General features: G+C 35.3%; 1 protein-coding gene across 3 annotated transcripts in view; it reads right to left on the bottom strand.

The window, feature by feature from the left end:
* Positions 1-17,827, bottom strand: part of LOC126757577 (potassium voltage-gated channel subfamily H member 8) — a 191,078-nt gene that overhangs the window by 30,474 nt on the left and 142,777 nt on the right. For 2 of the 3 annotated variants that reach the window (XM_050471589.1, XM_050471587.1), the window contains 4 exons: positions 14,455-14,708; positions 11,042-11,270; positions 8,908-9,071; positions 2,947-3,151 (listed from right to left, as the gene is read on the bottom strand). In XM_050471589.1, the coding sequence (XP_050327546.1) occupies positions 2,947-3,151; positions 8,908-9,071; positions 11,042-11,270; positions 14,455-14,708 (852 nt within the window). The remainder of the gene's footprint in view (positions 1-2,946; positions 3,152-8,907; positions 9,072-11,041; positions 11,271-14,454; positions 14,709-17,827) is intronic. The other variant, XM_050471588.1, reaches the window with a different exon arrangement.

Below are 17,827 nucleotides of genomic sequence, written 5' to 3'. Positions count from 1 at the left end.
GTATGTTGGCATGTCTGTGTACATATGTACTTATGTGTTAGACCCATTAGCGAATTACATAAGTATATGAATGAATGTCCTTACACTCGTATGCACTGGAAGTTGGCACTAATTTTCGACTGATTATATGGAATAAGAAAAGTTATAAGAAACAATAGAAGTTACTTCTTGCATGAGATAAATAAAATAATAAAGTTCAGTGCACTTATAATCCATTAGTGCAATCTAATTAACCAATATGTAGTGTTAAAAGGGAATGGAAAGGAAAAAAAAAAAGGAAAGGAAAGGAAGGAAAGGAAAGGAAAGGAAAAGGAAAGGAAAGGAAAGAAAGGAAAGGAAAAAAAAAGGAAAGGAAAGGAAAAGGAAAGGAAAGAGTAATGGAAAAAAAGGATGGAAAAGAAAAGAAAGGAAAGGAAAAGGAATGAGCTCAGCCAAACAAAACCAAACGAGATGAAAGATAATGAAACCAAACGTAAAGACACGGAATGAAATGAAATATAGGAAACAAAAACAAAAAAAAACAAAACAAAACAAAACAAAACAAAACAAAACAAAACAAAACAAAACAAAACAAAACAAAACAAAACAAAACAAAACAAAACAAAACAAAACAAAACAAAACAAAACAAAACAAAACAAAACAAAACAAAACAAAACAAAACAAAACAAAACAAAACAAAACAAAACAAAACAAAACAAAACAAAACAAAACAAAACAAAACAAAACAAAACAAAACAAAACAAAACAAAACAAAACAAAACAAAACAAAACAAAACAAAACAAAACAAAACAAAACAAAACAAAACAAAACAAAACAAAACAAAACAAAACAAAACAAAACAAAACAAAACAAAACAAAACAAAACAAAACAAAACAAAACAAAACAAAACAAAACAAAACAAAACAAAACAAAACAAAACAAAACAAAACAAAACAAAAAAAAACAAAACAAAACAAAACAAAACAAAACAAAACAAAACAAAACAAAACAAAACAAAACAAAACAAAACAAAACAAAACAAAACAAAACAAAACAAAACAAAACAAAACAAAACAAAACAAAACAAAACAAAACAAAACAAAACAAAGTAAGAGGTGCCCAATCACCATCTTGCATCACTTTTTTTTAGTATTCTTTCCTTGCCTTATACTTACACTCATACATATGTAAGTACATACATTCATACATACTTATGTACATATGTAAGTATGTACATATATTTTTATTGAACTTCTATATTACTTACAGTGGTATTTTAGTATTATTTTATTAACACTTTTTTCTTAAATTGTGAAGCTAAAATGCCACTTCTCTTCCGCTCTTCCATCTTTACGAATATACATACACATCTACATACTTATGTATGTATGTACATATTGCCATACAAGTATGTAAAACCAATCCAAACATGCGGCCGCCCTTCACCAAAACGAGGATTGCTTACCAATCAAATATTTGGAAACACAAACCACATGACAGACAAGAGAATGTGTGTTGGTCAAATACAAAATCTCGAATTTCTCAGCAAAATCGAAAAACAACCATTTATCTAGGAATTTCCATGCAAAGGCAATTTGTAGGTCCGCTCTTGTTACTACTTGCGGTCATGGCCAGGAGGCCACTCTCGTTCTGTGCCATCGATTTATTGCTTAGCAATGCAGGCAATAATAGAATTCCGACGAAAACCCTAATAAGTAAGTTTAGAAATGAGTTCACATATACATACATACATACGTACATCTACGTTTGTATGTGCAACTGCTTATTTGCTTGAGAGATTTAAGGAGGTCTTGTTGGCAAGGTTTTGCCGAAAATATAGAATTTGATTTTAATTAGTTGCTAAACAGCTTATCACTTTTGAGGTGGCAAGACAGCGTAAACAAAATTGTTTAGGGAAGTGTGTGTTTGACTTTAGGCAATCAGCCTTGGCAACCTCGTTATTATGTCTCTTCGTAATTTGCAATTTGGCACGGAAGCAAAGTCAATTCGAGCTGTGTGATGGACTTTTAATTACTTCGGTTAGAAAATGCGGTAAATCTTGTTGAAGTTTAGGTGCTGAAATTTGTCGCAAGCGCCACAAGCCTAACATTGACAAGCCGTATATTATGAGTAAGTTGTGCATTAGAAGTGAGAAGAAGGTAGACGCTGTGTGGCTTAGAAGTTTGGTAGAGTTTCCAATATTTTCGAAATAGCTTGCAGTGAAGGTGTCAAGCGATTCCTCTCTGCATCACTTATCAGTTAAGGTAAAGTTTAAGGTACAGGTATGTGTTACTTGATGTATTTACTCGAGAAGAAGAGTGTTTAGATAAACAATAATTCCTATTGTTATCTTTCTCGACTTTAAAAATATATATATCTCACAGAAAACCATATCTCGAAGTTATCGTTGTTCGTAACGCTGTCAAATTGTCAAACCAAATATGTTTAGTGTTCACCCCACACTATCATGTCCAGTTGTTAATCCACGAAGAATCATCCAAATCACAAACCAAAAGCAAATTCATAACCAATTTTTATGTGCATTGTGTAATATTCACCGAAATATTCGAAAGTGGGAAATATCTGGGAATTCGCTAATGAAAATGCTGTTTTTGCATCAAACTAACCAGATTTAACACGAAAGCCCCCAATATACTTTACAAATAAGTTGCTGAGTTGTACGTGGAATTAATCGCAGCTCATGTATACACTGCTCACCACACACATGTGCACGCGCAACACGGTATTTACATGAAAGGACATGCTGAGACATACCAACTTGCTACGCGGTCACACGGTACGTATGAGTAATTTTTATGCGAAGGCAAAGTGCATGAAATTAAACACATTGCGGTAACGCGTATTCATTTACCATAAGTGAGGCACATGCGGGCACACACACACCCCTATCTATGCATATGAATATGTATGTGAATGTATGTGGTTGTATGCGCGGGTACTCACCTATATCCCAGCCGCTATCATTCATCATGTACTCCTTTTCGGCAATGACATACCAGATGCAGGCCAACCAATGCGCCACCAGCGAGAAGCACAACATCAGCAGTGTCAGTATCATGGCGGTGTACTGTGAGTATCGATCCATTTTTTGCAGTAGCCGTGCCAGGCGCAACAGGCGTGTCAATTTCACCAAATGAATGTGCGACTCCTGTGGGAAGAAAAGGAAACCAGAAAAAAAGAAGAAATTAATAGCACAAAAAATTCTGCGGTTGTTGTGTGTATGTAGGTTGCGGTATGCTTTCCACGGTGATTGTGTGTTGAAGGTATTGGCGCGTAAGGCACGTTTGAAAGCAATCTGCTTTCCATGAAAAAATGGGCAATGAAAAGAATTTCAACTTTGCTGTGGAGTCAAAAGGAACGTGAACAGTTATGCTGTCAATGATTTCGCATGCGATATTTCTTTCTTTTGCGTGGACGGTTTGTATAAAATTGGATAATGCGATTAAAAAGAGGTTAGGTTAGGTCTTTGTTGCTTTACAAATATACTTCAGTATTTATATGATATATGTATTTGGTCTAAGAGTTTTCTGTAATACTTATATTGTTGTGGCCAGGTTGTTCATACCACTTGCGAGACTCTTAACTATGAGAAGTTATATCATTCGATTTCCTCGATTTCTCATTATTCATGTAATTATTGGGTGATTGGGAGCACTGGAGATATACGACGGCAACGACAACCATTGACAAAATAACGAAAATACTTTTTCGACTACCCAATATATCGGTTATTTACTGAATAATATTTTACGGTTCATTATGGTTCAAAAAGCGAAATTATTTCCCTCCATTATAGTTAAGTTCATCTCTGTCTGATGATCTTTAAGATATGAACTGTCAGAAGACCGTTTATTAGAAGAATACATTCAGTTGCTATCAATAATTTTAAAAATATTGCCTTACATCTCCTCTTGACGAAATAATCGTTTCCTACTCAAAACCTGATTCGAACTGTATGAAGCTGAATCTTGTCTTCAAGATTATCCAATATCGGTAACGGTCCAACGTAATACATCTATGCATGTATTCGCCCACCACCAACAGCTTTTAGATACTACGCCTCAAACAAAATGAGTTTTTACCATTATCTAGACTGAAATCTAAGAGCCGTAGTTACCTAATCGATAACAGTGCCCGAAAAAGGTTAATTGGGTGGATCAAAACTCTGATAGATAAAGGAAAGGTAATTCATTTCACTGTTTCCTTGTCCGTCTTATTTATGAAAAAAACAAAGAAACTATAAGACAAGTATAGCCAACGTCAAAACAGAATTAGCATGCACCTGTAATAAATAAGCCAGCAACTTGAGTGACAAAAGCGAAAGCAACTCAAAAAGTCAACGGCAACTCACCGAGCAACACTCAATTTAAGAGCACACCCATTCAATCAAGTGTGTGCAGCTGCTTGCTGAAAGGAAAGAAGTCAATTACTGCAGGCAAGGAGGTGAGTCACTGCAGTCTAAACTGATAGACACACGCCACCGCGGCGAACAAGCAAACATGAACTGTGCTAAGAAAACCCACGCTGTGTTTATGCTATGATACGCAGCGGTGGACGAGTTAATCCCAGCGATTTTGTCGCCGATGCCGCAGAAAGCAAACTAAGACGAATGCGGGACTTAATAGAAAAGGAAAAAGCGCGCAAAATAAAAATCGCCAGGCTAGAAGATGACGAAAGTGAGAAGAAGATGGCAGGTGAAGGAAAAGAGTATAGCATTTAGGGAAAAAATTTAATGAAAGTGAAGTGAAGTGGAAAAATTTTAGTTAGGTGAGGTTAGTTCGCTCTTTTTTTGTTGTTGACTGTCTAAAAGACAGAGCTGAGTTTCAATTTCTTTGAAGTTTTGAACCCAAATACTGTGAGCAGCATAGAAATAAATATATATTATTATATAATGACAATAAATTATGATATGCTCGAGTGTTCCTCTTCACTAAAAAATCATTAAATTTTTTTCAACTCCATTGATTTATCTTCAAAGCTTTTAAAAACTGCACATTTTTAAGTGCAACACTAATGTGTATTAATGTCTTGCAGTTAAACTGAGTTTTCCCTTATTGCCTTCTTTTTCTTGCCTTTGCACTTACTTCAAGGTGGCAACTACACCGCGCTCATTAAAAACACAGCAGCAGTTAGTGCAGCGCTTAAGTTGTCACAACAAGAAATTTATATTGCCTACTTTATGGCGCGCAAGCTGTGTTGTCGGCTTTCCTCTATTGCGGGAATAGTTTCTGATTTAAATAATTCATTTTATCTTCTCTATAAGTGTACGCTTAATGGAGACAAATTGCCAGTCGCTTCTTTCTTTGCTAGAAGGTAGTCTCAGTGTGGAGCTTAATGGCACTTTGCGGAGCAGATTAGCGATGGCTATGTAGCTGTATGTAAATTAATTAATTATGGTATTTTTTTTCTGCATAAAAGTTCAAAAGACTTTTCTATGATGGATTTTTAGAGAGCCGAAAAAAGGAAAGGCATCAACATAACCTCAAAACTCCTCTCATATCCTGTTCAGGGAACAATAAAAGCTAAGATTTTTAATAATTTTTTTTCTACTACAAGAAAAGGATCTGTGAAGGATATTTTAGCCACATTGCAGCCGAAGTTAAGTTTTTTCCCTGTTTAAGTTTAAGGATTCAGAAAGGATAGAATTTTACAAAACCATTAATCAATAAGGCGCAAATATTTGTTAGGATAAATTCTCTCGTTTTCGAGTCAATATGCATAACGCTCAAAGACTAGTGATAGAGATTCGGCTTACAAATTTTATAATCTCGCCACTCAACTCATAAAAATTTAATTTTAATTATCATTTATGCCATTATTCACCTTCACTCAAGTCCACTCTCATATTACTTCCTAAGAAACCGCCCAGCTATCTGTTTAGTAGCCACAAATCAGTACCAAGTGGATTAATATTACCCTTAGCAAACTCTGATGTCCTTATTCGATTTCAAATATAAGAAAGTACCTTGTCTTTCACCATTATGACGAACAACTTCCGAGAAAGTATTCCACTTACAAGTATTTTGTCCCAATTACGCCACTGCAACTCTTTATTTGTCCTCTTGCCATCACGATTGCAGCAAATGACTCGTACACAGCATAAAAAGAGTTCAAGAACTTTAAAAGCTCTTAAATCGCATTTAATCACTGCTGATTATGCTGATGATTCGCTGGCATGCCAACAAAGGCAAGAAGTATGCAGCAGGAAAAACTGTTTTGAACGGCAAGACAGGAAAGCTGAGTATCTCATCACGGTTGTAATGGCAGCAGGAAAAATGAGAAATATCCCATCAGCATTGTTTGTCGGACACAAATGCACGGAGGAATGCACACATCTACTAAACCAACCCACCTGTCGACATTTTGCTGATATTGTGTGCACGAACTGCACTGAATTGCAGTCGAGTGCCGGAAACAAAAAAGCCGTATTTTTGTTGAACGAGCAAAAGTTTTGGAAAACTTAGCAAATAAAGAAAAAGAAAAGCTACAAAACAGCTTTAATAACATTAGGGGTTATGGGGATGCAGTTTGTTGATATGTTAGGGGATTTTATGAAAGAAAGCTAGTAAGAAAAAAGGCAGTTGTTGGGTAGGGGATAAGGCGTACTCGTATTAGAAAGTGGTCGCTACAGTTGGTCTTCCAACTGCTGCGGTGATTGCTGTGAGTGGGCTCCGAATGCAGTTTGACTACAAGTTACAACACTAAAAGGTTGTGTTCATATCATGTAAGCAGAAATAATAAAATGTAATTGGGGACAGTAAAGGTTACAGGTGGCAACTAAGTTTATTAGAAACTATGGAGGGAGTGAATTGGGATGGGAGCTTCTGTAAAATTACTGCGATTACCCAACAGTGAATTGTCTAGCATTGATCAATTTTGAAGAGAGAGTAAAAGAAAGAAGGAAACTTGCAGCGCTTATTTTCCCAAAGACTGAAGCAGAATTGTCAGGAAAAAGTCATTCCCTGAGAACTATGAACGCAAACCTTCTTTAAGCTCGGATAATTATGAAGCACACCTTCCCCCAAAATTGATGAAAATAAATAAATGCAATTTTGCATTTAAAATCAATGAATGAAGATTTATGGATATATTGGGTAGTCGAAAAAGTATTTTCGTATTTTATCAATAAACGTCGTTGCCGTCATATATCTCCAGTAATACTATTTACAATGTGTCATACTATAGAGTGTTGGAAAGGTGAGACTTTAAGCTTCATTTAATCAAAAAAAAAATAAATTTTGGTATAAAACAGGAAAGAATGTTACACATGCCACCAACGAAATTTATCAGGTTTACGGAGACGATGCTGCACCTCACTTTAGTCGACCAATCGTTGAAAAAGTCGATAAAATGATGAAAGATTGACCAGAACCGTCACATAAACAGTCATGAAATCGCTAAGGAACATAAAATTCATCATCAAATGGTTCTCAACCATCTAGAAAGGGCTGGCTACAAAAAGACGCTCGATGTTTGGGTACCACATGAATTGTCTGTGAAAAATTTAGGACCGAATTAACATCTGTGATTCTTTGCTGAAACGAAATGAAATCGAACCATTTCTGAAGCGAGTGGGAACAGAAGACAAAAGTGGAAAAAATATGACAGTAATGTGTGAAAAAGATATGGTGGTGAAGCTCAACAATAGGTCACAAAGGCAGGAATGACGCCTCGAAAGGTTATGCTAATGTTGGGTGGGATTGCAAAGGAATCATCCACTATGAGCTGCTCCAGCCTGGTCGAACGATTGATTCTACATTTTCCTCTCAACAACTGATTAGATTGAAACAAGGAATCGAAAAAAATGGCCAGAATTGGTCAACAGCAAGGGCTTCGTCTTCCAACAGGATAACGCTAGACCACACATATCTTTGATGAAGTGGCAAAAATTGAGAGAGCTTGGCTGGGAAGTTTTGATGCATTCACCATACAGCCCTGACCTTGCATCATTGAACTATCATCATCTCGTCAAAGTCGGTAAAAATCAAAGTGATGTTCGCCATTTCTTTTCTTTTTACCATAATGTGGTTCACCAAAAGCTCGTTCCACGGCGGCAAACGGCCAATAAGAAATATTATTATCATTATGATTCGTCTAAATAAGGTAATTCATAGTAAGCGACCGAATTTGAAATATACCAGAACATTTTAGTATGATTGTCATTGACTTTTTGATCAAACGCCAAGTGGAAATCATCGCTTATCCAGCGTATTCACCAAATTTGCATGCCTGTGACTTTTTTCAATTCTAGAAACTGAAGAATTCACTTCGCTGAGTGCGACATAGTACATTGAAGATATTAAAAGTCGATTGCTAAAGGCACTGAAGGGCTTTCGGAACAGGTCTATAAGAAGTATACGCAATTTAGTATAAAGGTTGGCACGCTTTTCTTGGCTCAAAAGGAGCCTGTTTTGAAGTCGATAATAAATATTTGTATAAAATAGTGAAAATGTAATTTTTTCATTCCGTGTTTTTGGTTTAAATGGTCTAAAGATAAAAACTAAACTTAAATAACAGAGGCATTTCATAATCAATTTCAATAGCTGCTGTTTCGCAAGATATTATACTGTACTATTAATCACAGAAATGATTTTCAAAAATCCATTAAACATCTTAACTGCATTTGCCAGCGAACATAAATTTGTAATTTTCTGACAACCGTCTCAAAAAAGATTGTAAACAACTCACAGCTCAAAACAAATTCAACAAATAAATGAAAAAGTTAACGCTGATTTACGCAAAAAAGTCCTAAGCAACAAAACATCAACAACTCAATTATGCACGTCCATCGCGCACATTTCTTAAACTTTTAAAGCCAACGAGTGATTTAAGCAACTTGTTGCTGCGCTGTTGTAAAAAAAGCATTTCTCAACTTTTTCATTTTGCTACACGCCGACTACTCACCTCGCCATTGTATAAATCCGATGCATACAGATGATCGAACGGCAGCGCCGCCAGCAAATCGACCACGAACCAGCCGCGCAAATAGTTAATCGCAATCAGCTTGGAATCGGAGACAACTTCACCTTTGCTCGAGACGAACGTTGTACGAAAATTCAATAAAATGTCTGCAAAGAAAGCACAACAAGCATGAAATGTGTACTTCAACATTGGCACATAATAAAATATTCACAAGCCGCCGACGACTGGCGGTCGTAAATAAGCGTTAGAAATAAATAGGCATGGAAATTCAATAAAAATATATACAAACAGACCATCAGTCTGCGGTGACTAAGTAAATGTAATCAAATGCTGCAGACTACTCAGCTACGCGACAGGAGTGTTGCAATAAAATGGTGAAAACAAATATGAGTAGTCAGCGTTTACTTGACCCAGGCCAAGGTATTTTTTGCATATTTTCTTTTTTTTTATATATTTCTATTGGAATATATGTGTTTAAAGTGGCACTCAAGTAGCTTTATAGCAGTGCTTATGAGTGACCAACGTGCCGTATGAGTAACTTGCATATTTATTTGATTTGATTTGATTGCAATAAGCGGCTTTAAACTGAAATTGCCAGTTTTATTTGTTATGAAGATGAGTTTGCTCAGTGTCACCATGAAAGTAATTTTGTTTTTGTTGAAAAGGTAATAGCATTTTTTTATTATTGCACGCAACTGACTTCGTTAAGGGTTTCATACACATGGAAGTCAGCAAAAATGCATTTTTTTGGTGAATTTTATTTAAAGAGATTTTTATTTTGGTAAATAAAAAAAAATATTTTACATTTATAGAATCTAATGTACTTCAATGATGCCGGTGACTCATTGTAAAAAATTTTGGATTTTCTTGATTCCTTAACCGATCTCCAGAAGTACCTGACGGTAAGCTCAATTTTTCAGCTTAAAATTTTCTCAAATTCACAGTTAAGAAAATAATTTAATTCATATGTACTTGTATGTAAATAGGTAAAAATCGAAGGACTAGTAAAAATTTTATTTTTGACAAAAAGGCGGCTTACCTAAAAATCAATTTGAAAAAAATATATATTTCGTAGTAACTTAAAAAATTAATATTGTTATCAAAAACATATATTAGGCCTATAATCGTTTCCCTATAAATTTATTTGAGAAAGTTGTGTAAAAATTTCATGCCGTTTCTGTGAAATTTTCCTCACAGATTCTGAAACTAGAGTTTCGAAAACAGCACGTTAAAAATTTGGAAGCTTTTGGCACTAAACTAAAACTACATGTCGGATCAAATTAAAGTCTTTAGAGAATATTCTGAAAAGCATGTAAAACAAACAATGAGTTTTTGGAAATCTCAAGTAGCTATAAGCCCTCAACAGATTATTTGGAGCTTATCTCTTTATAAACTACTTCAAAATCATCTAAATTTCTTATCACAAGATTTCCATCAAATATTTTACCACTTAGACGCCTAACATTCACACATTTACTTATTGAGACTACATGGCGTATACGTAACATTTTTTAAAGACTATATGCTGACTTACTTTTAAGATTTTAAAACGCTTGCTAATTACAAATAATACTCTAAAATTTCCATTAAATATTTTACCACTTAAACCTAATATTCACACATTTACTAGCTGGGACTACATGACGTATACGTATTATTTTTTAAAGACTATATGCTGACTTACTTTTGAGATTTTGAAACGCTTACTAATGACTAAATTACTAATAATACTCTAAGATTTCCATCAATTATTTTACCACTTAAACGCCTAATATTCACACATTTACTAGTTGGGACTACATGGCGTATACGTAACATTTTTTGAAGACTATATGCTGACTTACTTTTCAGATTTTGAAACGCTTGCTAATTACTACTAACCCTCTTAAATTACTTTTGAGCTTCATTAATATCCTAAGAGTATCAGCAAATAACTTCTCCCTCATATTTCTCATAAAATTCTTCAATAAAAGGTATCTACTTAGGGTCTCTCTCTACTCGTATTTTTACAAACTCACCAATTACATGAACACACAACTTACTCACGTCATTTGTAGAACATTTTCACGCTCCCAAAATGCATATTTTACAAACTTTCACCGCACCACCCACTCACCTGCAATGAACAGCGCCTCGACAATAACATCCGACACCATGGTTTGACGATCAGCTTTCGCGAATGCCGCATTGTACGGCACCAAAACGGCCACATAGAAGGTGGACACCAATATAATCCAGTCCCAAAAACCCTTGAAAACACCGTAATGCGGCAGAATGAAGCGTGACTTTTTTATTGATTGCGTTTTGTATTCGGGAAAAGGCGCCTCCGTTGAATGCAATAAATTCTGTTTGGTAAAATGCAAAAAAGTAAAAAACATTTACTATAAAAAATGCGAAAGGTATTAATATTTGCGCAAAAGAAAAAAAAACACAAACAACAAAGCGAGGGTGAGCTGGAAAAACGCACTAATTGCTTGACAGTCACTAGCCTACAATTGTTGTTGTTGCAGTTGTATTGTGCACGGCGAAAAAAGAGATTAAATTACATTTAAGCTGAATGCGAGAATTATTTGTTTATCCGTGTTGGCTGCTGTTACGGCGCACAAAAGAATGCTGCGTGAGTTTATTTGAATAGAGTCTCACACATACACACACACGCACAGGCATAAACCTTTTCACGTTTATTAGCCGCGGGCTTTGGGAGGTAGATATTGGATTTAACGCTAACGGATGAATGTAATATGACTCGACTTACATCCGATTGCAGTTGTATGGCATTAGTTTTATTCGCATGTCTGTCGAATTTAATTAAGAGGCAAAAACGGAATGATAAACGAGCGAATATTCGTGTGGGACATATGTGTGTATGGGATATGTCAGAGTTTAGAGGCTTGGTGATCACACTCACAGTAGGCAGCTGCAAACTAAATGACTACAACAAAGTCTTTCAGGCCAAAATATTGGCTATAACAGAAGGTGCCAAGTAGGCTCCTGCTCTAACCAGCAAGTTCACATTTCATCTCCTTCACAGACATTCTAGTGGATTGCCAAGCAGCAGTTAAGGCCATTTGTAGCACCAATATTAAGTCGCATTTCGTTAGGTTATGCAAGCAGACAATAGCTAATTTTATAGTTGGTAACACGGGTTCTCATCTGGGTAGCTGTTCATAAAAGGAAATGAAAAAGCAGGCGAGCTGGCCCACTCTGTGGCAGCTGAAGACACAATTCCACCAAGCTGTTCATACCATTCAGCTTCTTCAATCGCTTTTTGAAGCAATGGGTTCTAGGGGAACACCTCAGATCTTGGAACACAAGCAATACAGAACATATCACAAAGTTACTTTGGGGTAGTGGGCAGACCAAACAGACCAATTCTATGCAAAATATAGCTTAGAAGAATTATTGGGGTACCTATCGTTAAGATCCCAGCTTAAGAAAATTTTAAAAGTGGATGCGGACGCTGGAGCTTTATCTATGTGAAATCTCAGCTTTCAGCCAAATGAGAAGCAAAACATATGACACGGCTTCCAATATTCCTACTTAAGAGACTAAGCTGAATAAGGCTCAAATATTTAGCTTAGTCTCTTAAGTAGGAATATTGGAAGCCGTGTCATATGTTTTCCTTCTCATTTGGCTGAAGGCTGAGGTTGCCATCCGAGAACACAAGTGACCTAATGATGGTCCAAGTTTGCCAACTTTGGTCCGGCACTTATACGCTTCCCTTTTCAACTAAACAACCAAGACGTAACTCTCGTTAAGTAAGAGCGATTGGGTCACACTCAGAAAGTTCTGCAACAGTAAGTCCGTGACTTAGTGACTATTTTATTACGACCCTGAAACTGCAACAGCCAGGAGATGAAATGTTACGACGCAAACGATGGGCAAACAACAATTTGCGGTCGGGAAGGGTAATCCCTACTACCATGTGCCAAACTCGGACATACATATAACAGGATTTGCGGTCATGAAATTTTTGAATTGTGTTTGGTGGGATTGGTAGGGAATAATCATGCACGCGCTAAACTCGGGCCTATACTGTCATCAATTCAATAGTCTAAAAGAAAAGAGAACAACCAGCAGCGGGCAGTTTTGTCCAACAGGAGACGAAAACTATGTCGCCAGGACAACGGAAGACACGCGAAGTCATAGTGACTCGCTAGAAAGTCGCTCTAGTAGCTCGTTTAGGAAGCTTTTATGCCACCATTTACTAGTTCGGACCTGACAACAAGTGATTATAATTTACTCCTTTCTCTGGTGAATGTTTGTTTATGCTGGTGAAAAATCCAGTTCGAGAGCAAAGTGTGAAAATTTAATGACCCAGCTTTTTGCCAAATACATAATATCCTGAATAAACTTGCCAACAGCTGCTACTTCGAAGTATTTGATAAGTAAAATCCTCTCTCGACGAACAAAGACCAATCTCTATAAGTCACTCATTATTCCCGTTCTGCAGTATGATGCAGAGGCATGGACGATAACAACATCTGATGAGTCGACGTAACGAGTTTTCGACAGAAAGATTCTGCTGAAAATGTATGCCCATTGGCAACGGCGAATACTGCATTCGACGGAACGATGAGCTGTATGAGATATACAATGACATTAACATAGTTCAGCGAATTAAGAGACAGCGGCTACGCTGGCTAGATCATGTCGTCCGAATAAATTGAAACACTCCAGCTCTGAGGGTATTCCACGCAGTACCCGCCGGGGAAAGCAGAGGAAGGGAAATACATCCACTCCGTTGAAAAAACAAGGTGGAGAAGGACCTGGCCACACTTGGAATCTCCGATAGGCGCCAAGCAGCGAAAAGGAAGAATTGTCTACGACAATAAAGAAGAAGAAGATGTCATGTACTATCTTATTATCTATATTTTTTGTACCAAGGATTATCTAGCAAGTGTTCAAACAGCAAAACTCAAGGGTAGCTAAGAGATAAAGCTTTATATTCCAGCTCTAAGGCTTAAGCCCGCTTAAAATTCTCAAACAGTATTATGATTCAAGTACTTTTTACTATAACTCATGCTAAAACAAAGGCCTATCATCTAATTATATTTCACAAAACGTGCACTGGGCTATCTGCTTTATTGCTTTCCGGATTGATTGAGTTGTTTGAGTTGTCACCAAGCTGAGGCTGACTTTTCTCCATCATGTAGTTTTTAAATGTCTATTTATTGTTAAAATAGCATTTAAATGTATTTTACTATCCTCGAAACTACTCTTCTTCTCTTTTACTCTTCTTCTCATTTTCGTATATTTAACGTAACTGCATTTATACCCTAGATAACCAAGCCGGAAACTTTCAAAAACAAAATTTTGTGCAATATTTTGTGACACAATACGCACAACCCTACAACAACACTTATTTATCTTGTGCTATACGCGTATAGAGTTAAAGATTTGGATTTTAGAAAGCTTGTCTAAAAAGTAAAATTGCCTATACTGAAATGTCTCGTACTTTTTTTTACTTTTAATCAAATAATAATGTTTAAATTAGTACGTAATTGATTATAATAGTTGAATACTCACATTTCCTAATTTCAATTTCGTCTTCACCTTCTCCGGCTTGTAGTGGCCGGATAGTTGATAGAGCACCGCGCGACTACGTCGCCGTCCCATATTACAGCCAGCAGGTACATCCAGATTATTGCCCTCCATGCCGTCAGCATCCGCCTCCGATGTCGGCGGACCGCCCAGACCCGGCAGGCCGCCCAAGCCCAGCATGCCAGCATTGGAACCGGCACGAAAACGCGCGCCCAACAAAGCAGCTGTAAGGGCAAAAACTTTGCAGCGTAAACAAAAAAATTGCGAACAGAAGGAGAAGCGATAAGTGAAGATAAAGGGGGCGAAGAGTACATTTTTCGGAATTTGCATTTTTTTTTTGCACAAACAAATGCAATGCAAACACAAATGAGATATAAAGGTGAAAAAGAGAAAAAAACAAAATAAAAATGCAAAAAGAGAGCGAAAATGGCAAGTAAAGAGAGTAAGACAGGTGAAACAGTGAGTTAGATGTGAGAAGTGCAAAAATGTGTAGCAAAGTGCGCGGGATTTTACAGAAGAGCACAAAAGCGCGAACAAGAGAGAGAGAAAAAGAGAAAAAAGAATGGATAAACAAAGGTGAGGATTATTAATGGTTTCTTCGTATGATATTTATAACTTTATTGACATATACGCTAATTTAAATGTGTATTGGTGCACGTGTAAGCATTTATAAGGTTTTGGGGCAAAATACCATAATTAAGTGTTTTGGATTTAGGTCGTTTCTTGTTTTATATTTTTTTTTTTTTTTTTTTGGTTTTGTGTCACTAAATGCGTAATCACTTTTAATTAAATATTTTTTTGTTACAAACTTTTCATGCCACACGCACAAGGCAAACTGCTTGACGGTTTATAAATATGTAAATAATTTGAACTAAAACTAAAACTACTTTCGTGGAAATTTACTTCATGCCAGAGTGCAGTCATTAGTGGCTGAGAACTTTGTTACAAAACAGGCATGCACACACCACTACATATATGTAAATATAAGTAAGGATATACACACAGAAATATATATAAAAACATTTTCATATATTGCTTGGTAGCTGATGACCAGCAGAGCATCACTTTCATCGACTTTTTTTAGTTTTTATACAATTTTTTATATTTATTTTTCTCTTTTATTATATTTTTTTTATTAATTTTTTTTCTTTTCTTCACTTTTATTTTTTTTTTTTTAATTTTTTTCTTTTTTTAATTTTTTTAATTTTATTTTTATATTTACTTCTACGCATTGAAATGCAGCGCGTTGCCAAAGCGTTAAACAGCGCAATTTGCCTTTGCATTTTCATTACTGCAGCGAAACTTTTCTCATTTTATAAGCAAATATTAAAATATTACAAAGCACTTTCTCACGCGCTGCACAGGCGTGCTGCTCTGCCTTTCCTGCCTTTGTTGCTCGGCGAGGACGTTTTCATAGCCCAGCGACTTTTAAGCGCTTTGCTGTTTTGCACTTAACGCATTTCGCACACCACTTTTTGCGCTTTTTTCTCTTTTTTCCACAAACTTCCTAAACTACTTTGCCGACGTGCGCGGCCGCTGCTCAAAAAGCGTTATTTTAATTTTTATTAAATGTTAAGCGAGTTGCAATTTTAAACGCCACTAATAGCAGTAATAAAAGAGCTTTGTTGTGGAAATGAATATGGTCTAATGTTTCCTTCTGGATATTAAAAAATTTGTTGCAAACTTACTATACCCTGCTAACGGTATAAATATGTCTAAACTTTATTTAATCATTTTTTTTAATTTCTAAATACTGCAATATGTTAGTGGAAAATACTGTTAATTAGCAACGGAACAAAACAAAATACTGCTAAGGCAAGTATCTTCAAATACAGTTAAAATGTGTACACATTTTTGAGAACATAAACTTAAAAGTGTACAAAGAAAAATTCTGAAATTAAGTTTTTTCTTATCAAACTTATGGTTCAAATATTTTTTGATAAAATGTATCTCGAATTATATGAAGCAAGTTGGACTTCTTAAAATAATTTGGTTTTATTTTTCAGTTTCGGTAGTATCTATCCAAATGAGTGGGATTGCTGTTTCATACAAAATAGATGCATAAAAATCTGGGGGTTATTCCAGACTCAGCGTTTGGTACTATATATAGTAAAGATCAAAGGGTTTGGGTTCGTATTAAGAGGATATTTCAGACAAAACAAAAGTTTTCATAGGGTTCTATTAAATAGTTATTTTACATATATTAAAATGTGTTCAGGGTTCTTGAAGTCACCAAAATTTAAAATTAAAATTAATCCAAAGTATTTGTTTGTGTGATTTACAAAAAAAATTGATACATAAGTCCTTGGAGATTATCTAAAATCAAAAACCAAAAAAAATTAGTTTTATAAATAGATAATCCCGGGCCTGATCAAAATTCCATTTTTTTTTTTAAAATTAACAAAATGGTGGCTTCAATTTTTTTTTTTTGATTTTTGCGAAAAAAAGCATAATTGACTTAAAAAATCTTTTAAATTCTAAAATATAAAAATCATTCGAAAGCCCCCAACTTATTATGCATTATAGCTGTAGAAATTTAATAAAAACTCAATTTTCGAGTACTCGTCACCGGTTCAAAAAATATAGGTTTGAGAAAAACGCGTTTAAAATTTCACACCAGCGCTTTGAACAGCAAGAGCTTCTATTGTTATTTTTCGAAAAATTCAAGAAACTAATTATCGGATCAACGTGACTTCAAATAATTTTTAAGATATTACTTAACGAAAATGTCAAAAAAACCAATTTTTGGAAAATTTAACTGCCCTAACCCCTTAAGATACTCAAAAAAAGTTCTCCAAAATTTGCTATCCCTGAGGTTTCGACAAAAAAATATATTAAAAATAAATAATTTATTCTTTTTATTTTGAAACGGTCATATAAAGTTTGATTATCAATTCTTATACAGAACATTTCCATAACGGTGACATTTGTTAACGGTGTTCAAAAGTAAGTTTTCGAATGAAGTATGCTTACCACAATTACTGACCAAAAAATATCATGAGAGCGGTCACATTTACGCGTGAGCTGTCAATATAATTGACTTTTCAGTATGATTTATATATTTTCTTCGATCAGAATATAAGTTTTCTTTATATCGAACTATTCAAAATGTAGCTCTCGATTGTATTAAGCAAATGATTTTCTTAAAAAATCGTTATCTTTTCATTCACCAAATGAATGGAATTCACGATGCTTATAGATAGTTCACAATAACTACAGTTCTTAGAGAACAATTTTACCATATAGATGCAAGCTCAAATGTTTATAAAATCGATGATTTTGATAACAAAAAAGTTTCTTAGGAGAATCTTTTTCAGATAGATTTAGTGCATTCGATAAGACAATGATGAATCATTCA

This window comes from Bactrocera neohumeralis, chromosome 4, assembly GCF_024586455.1.
Source record: "Bactrocera neohumeralis isolate Rockhampton chromosome 4, APGP_CSIRO_Bneo_wtdbg2-racon-allhic-juicebox.fasta_v2, whole genome shotgun sequence".
Classification (NCBI taxonomy): domain Eukaryota; kingdom Metazoa; phylum Arthropoda; class Insecta; order Diptera; family Tephritidae; genus Bactrocera; species Bactrocera neohumeralis.
This window is presented reverse-complemented; position numbering and strand designations above follow the sequence as displayed.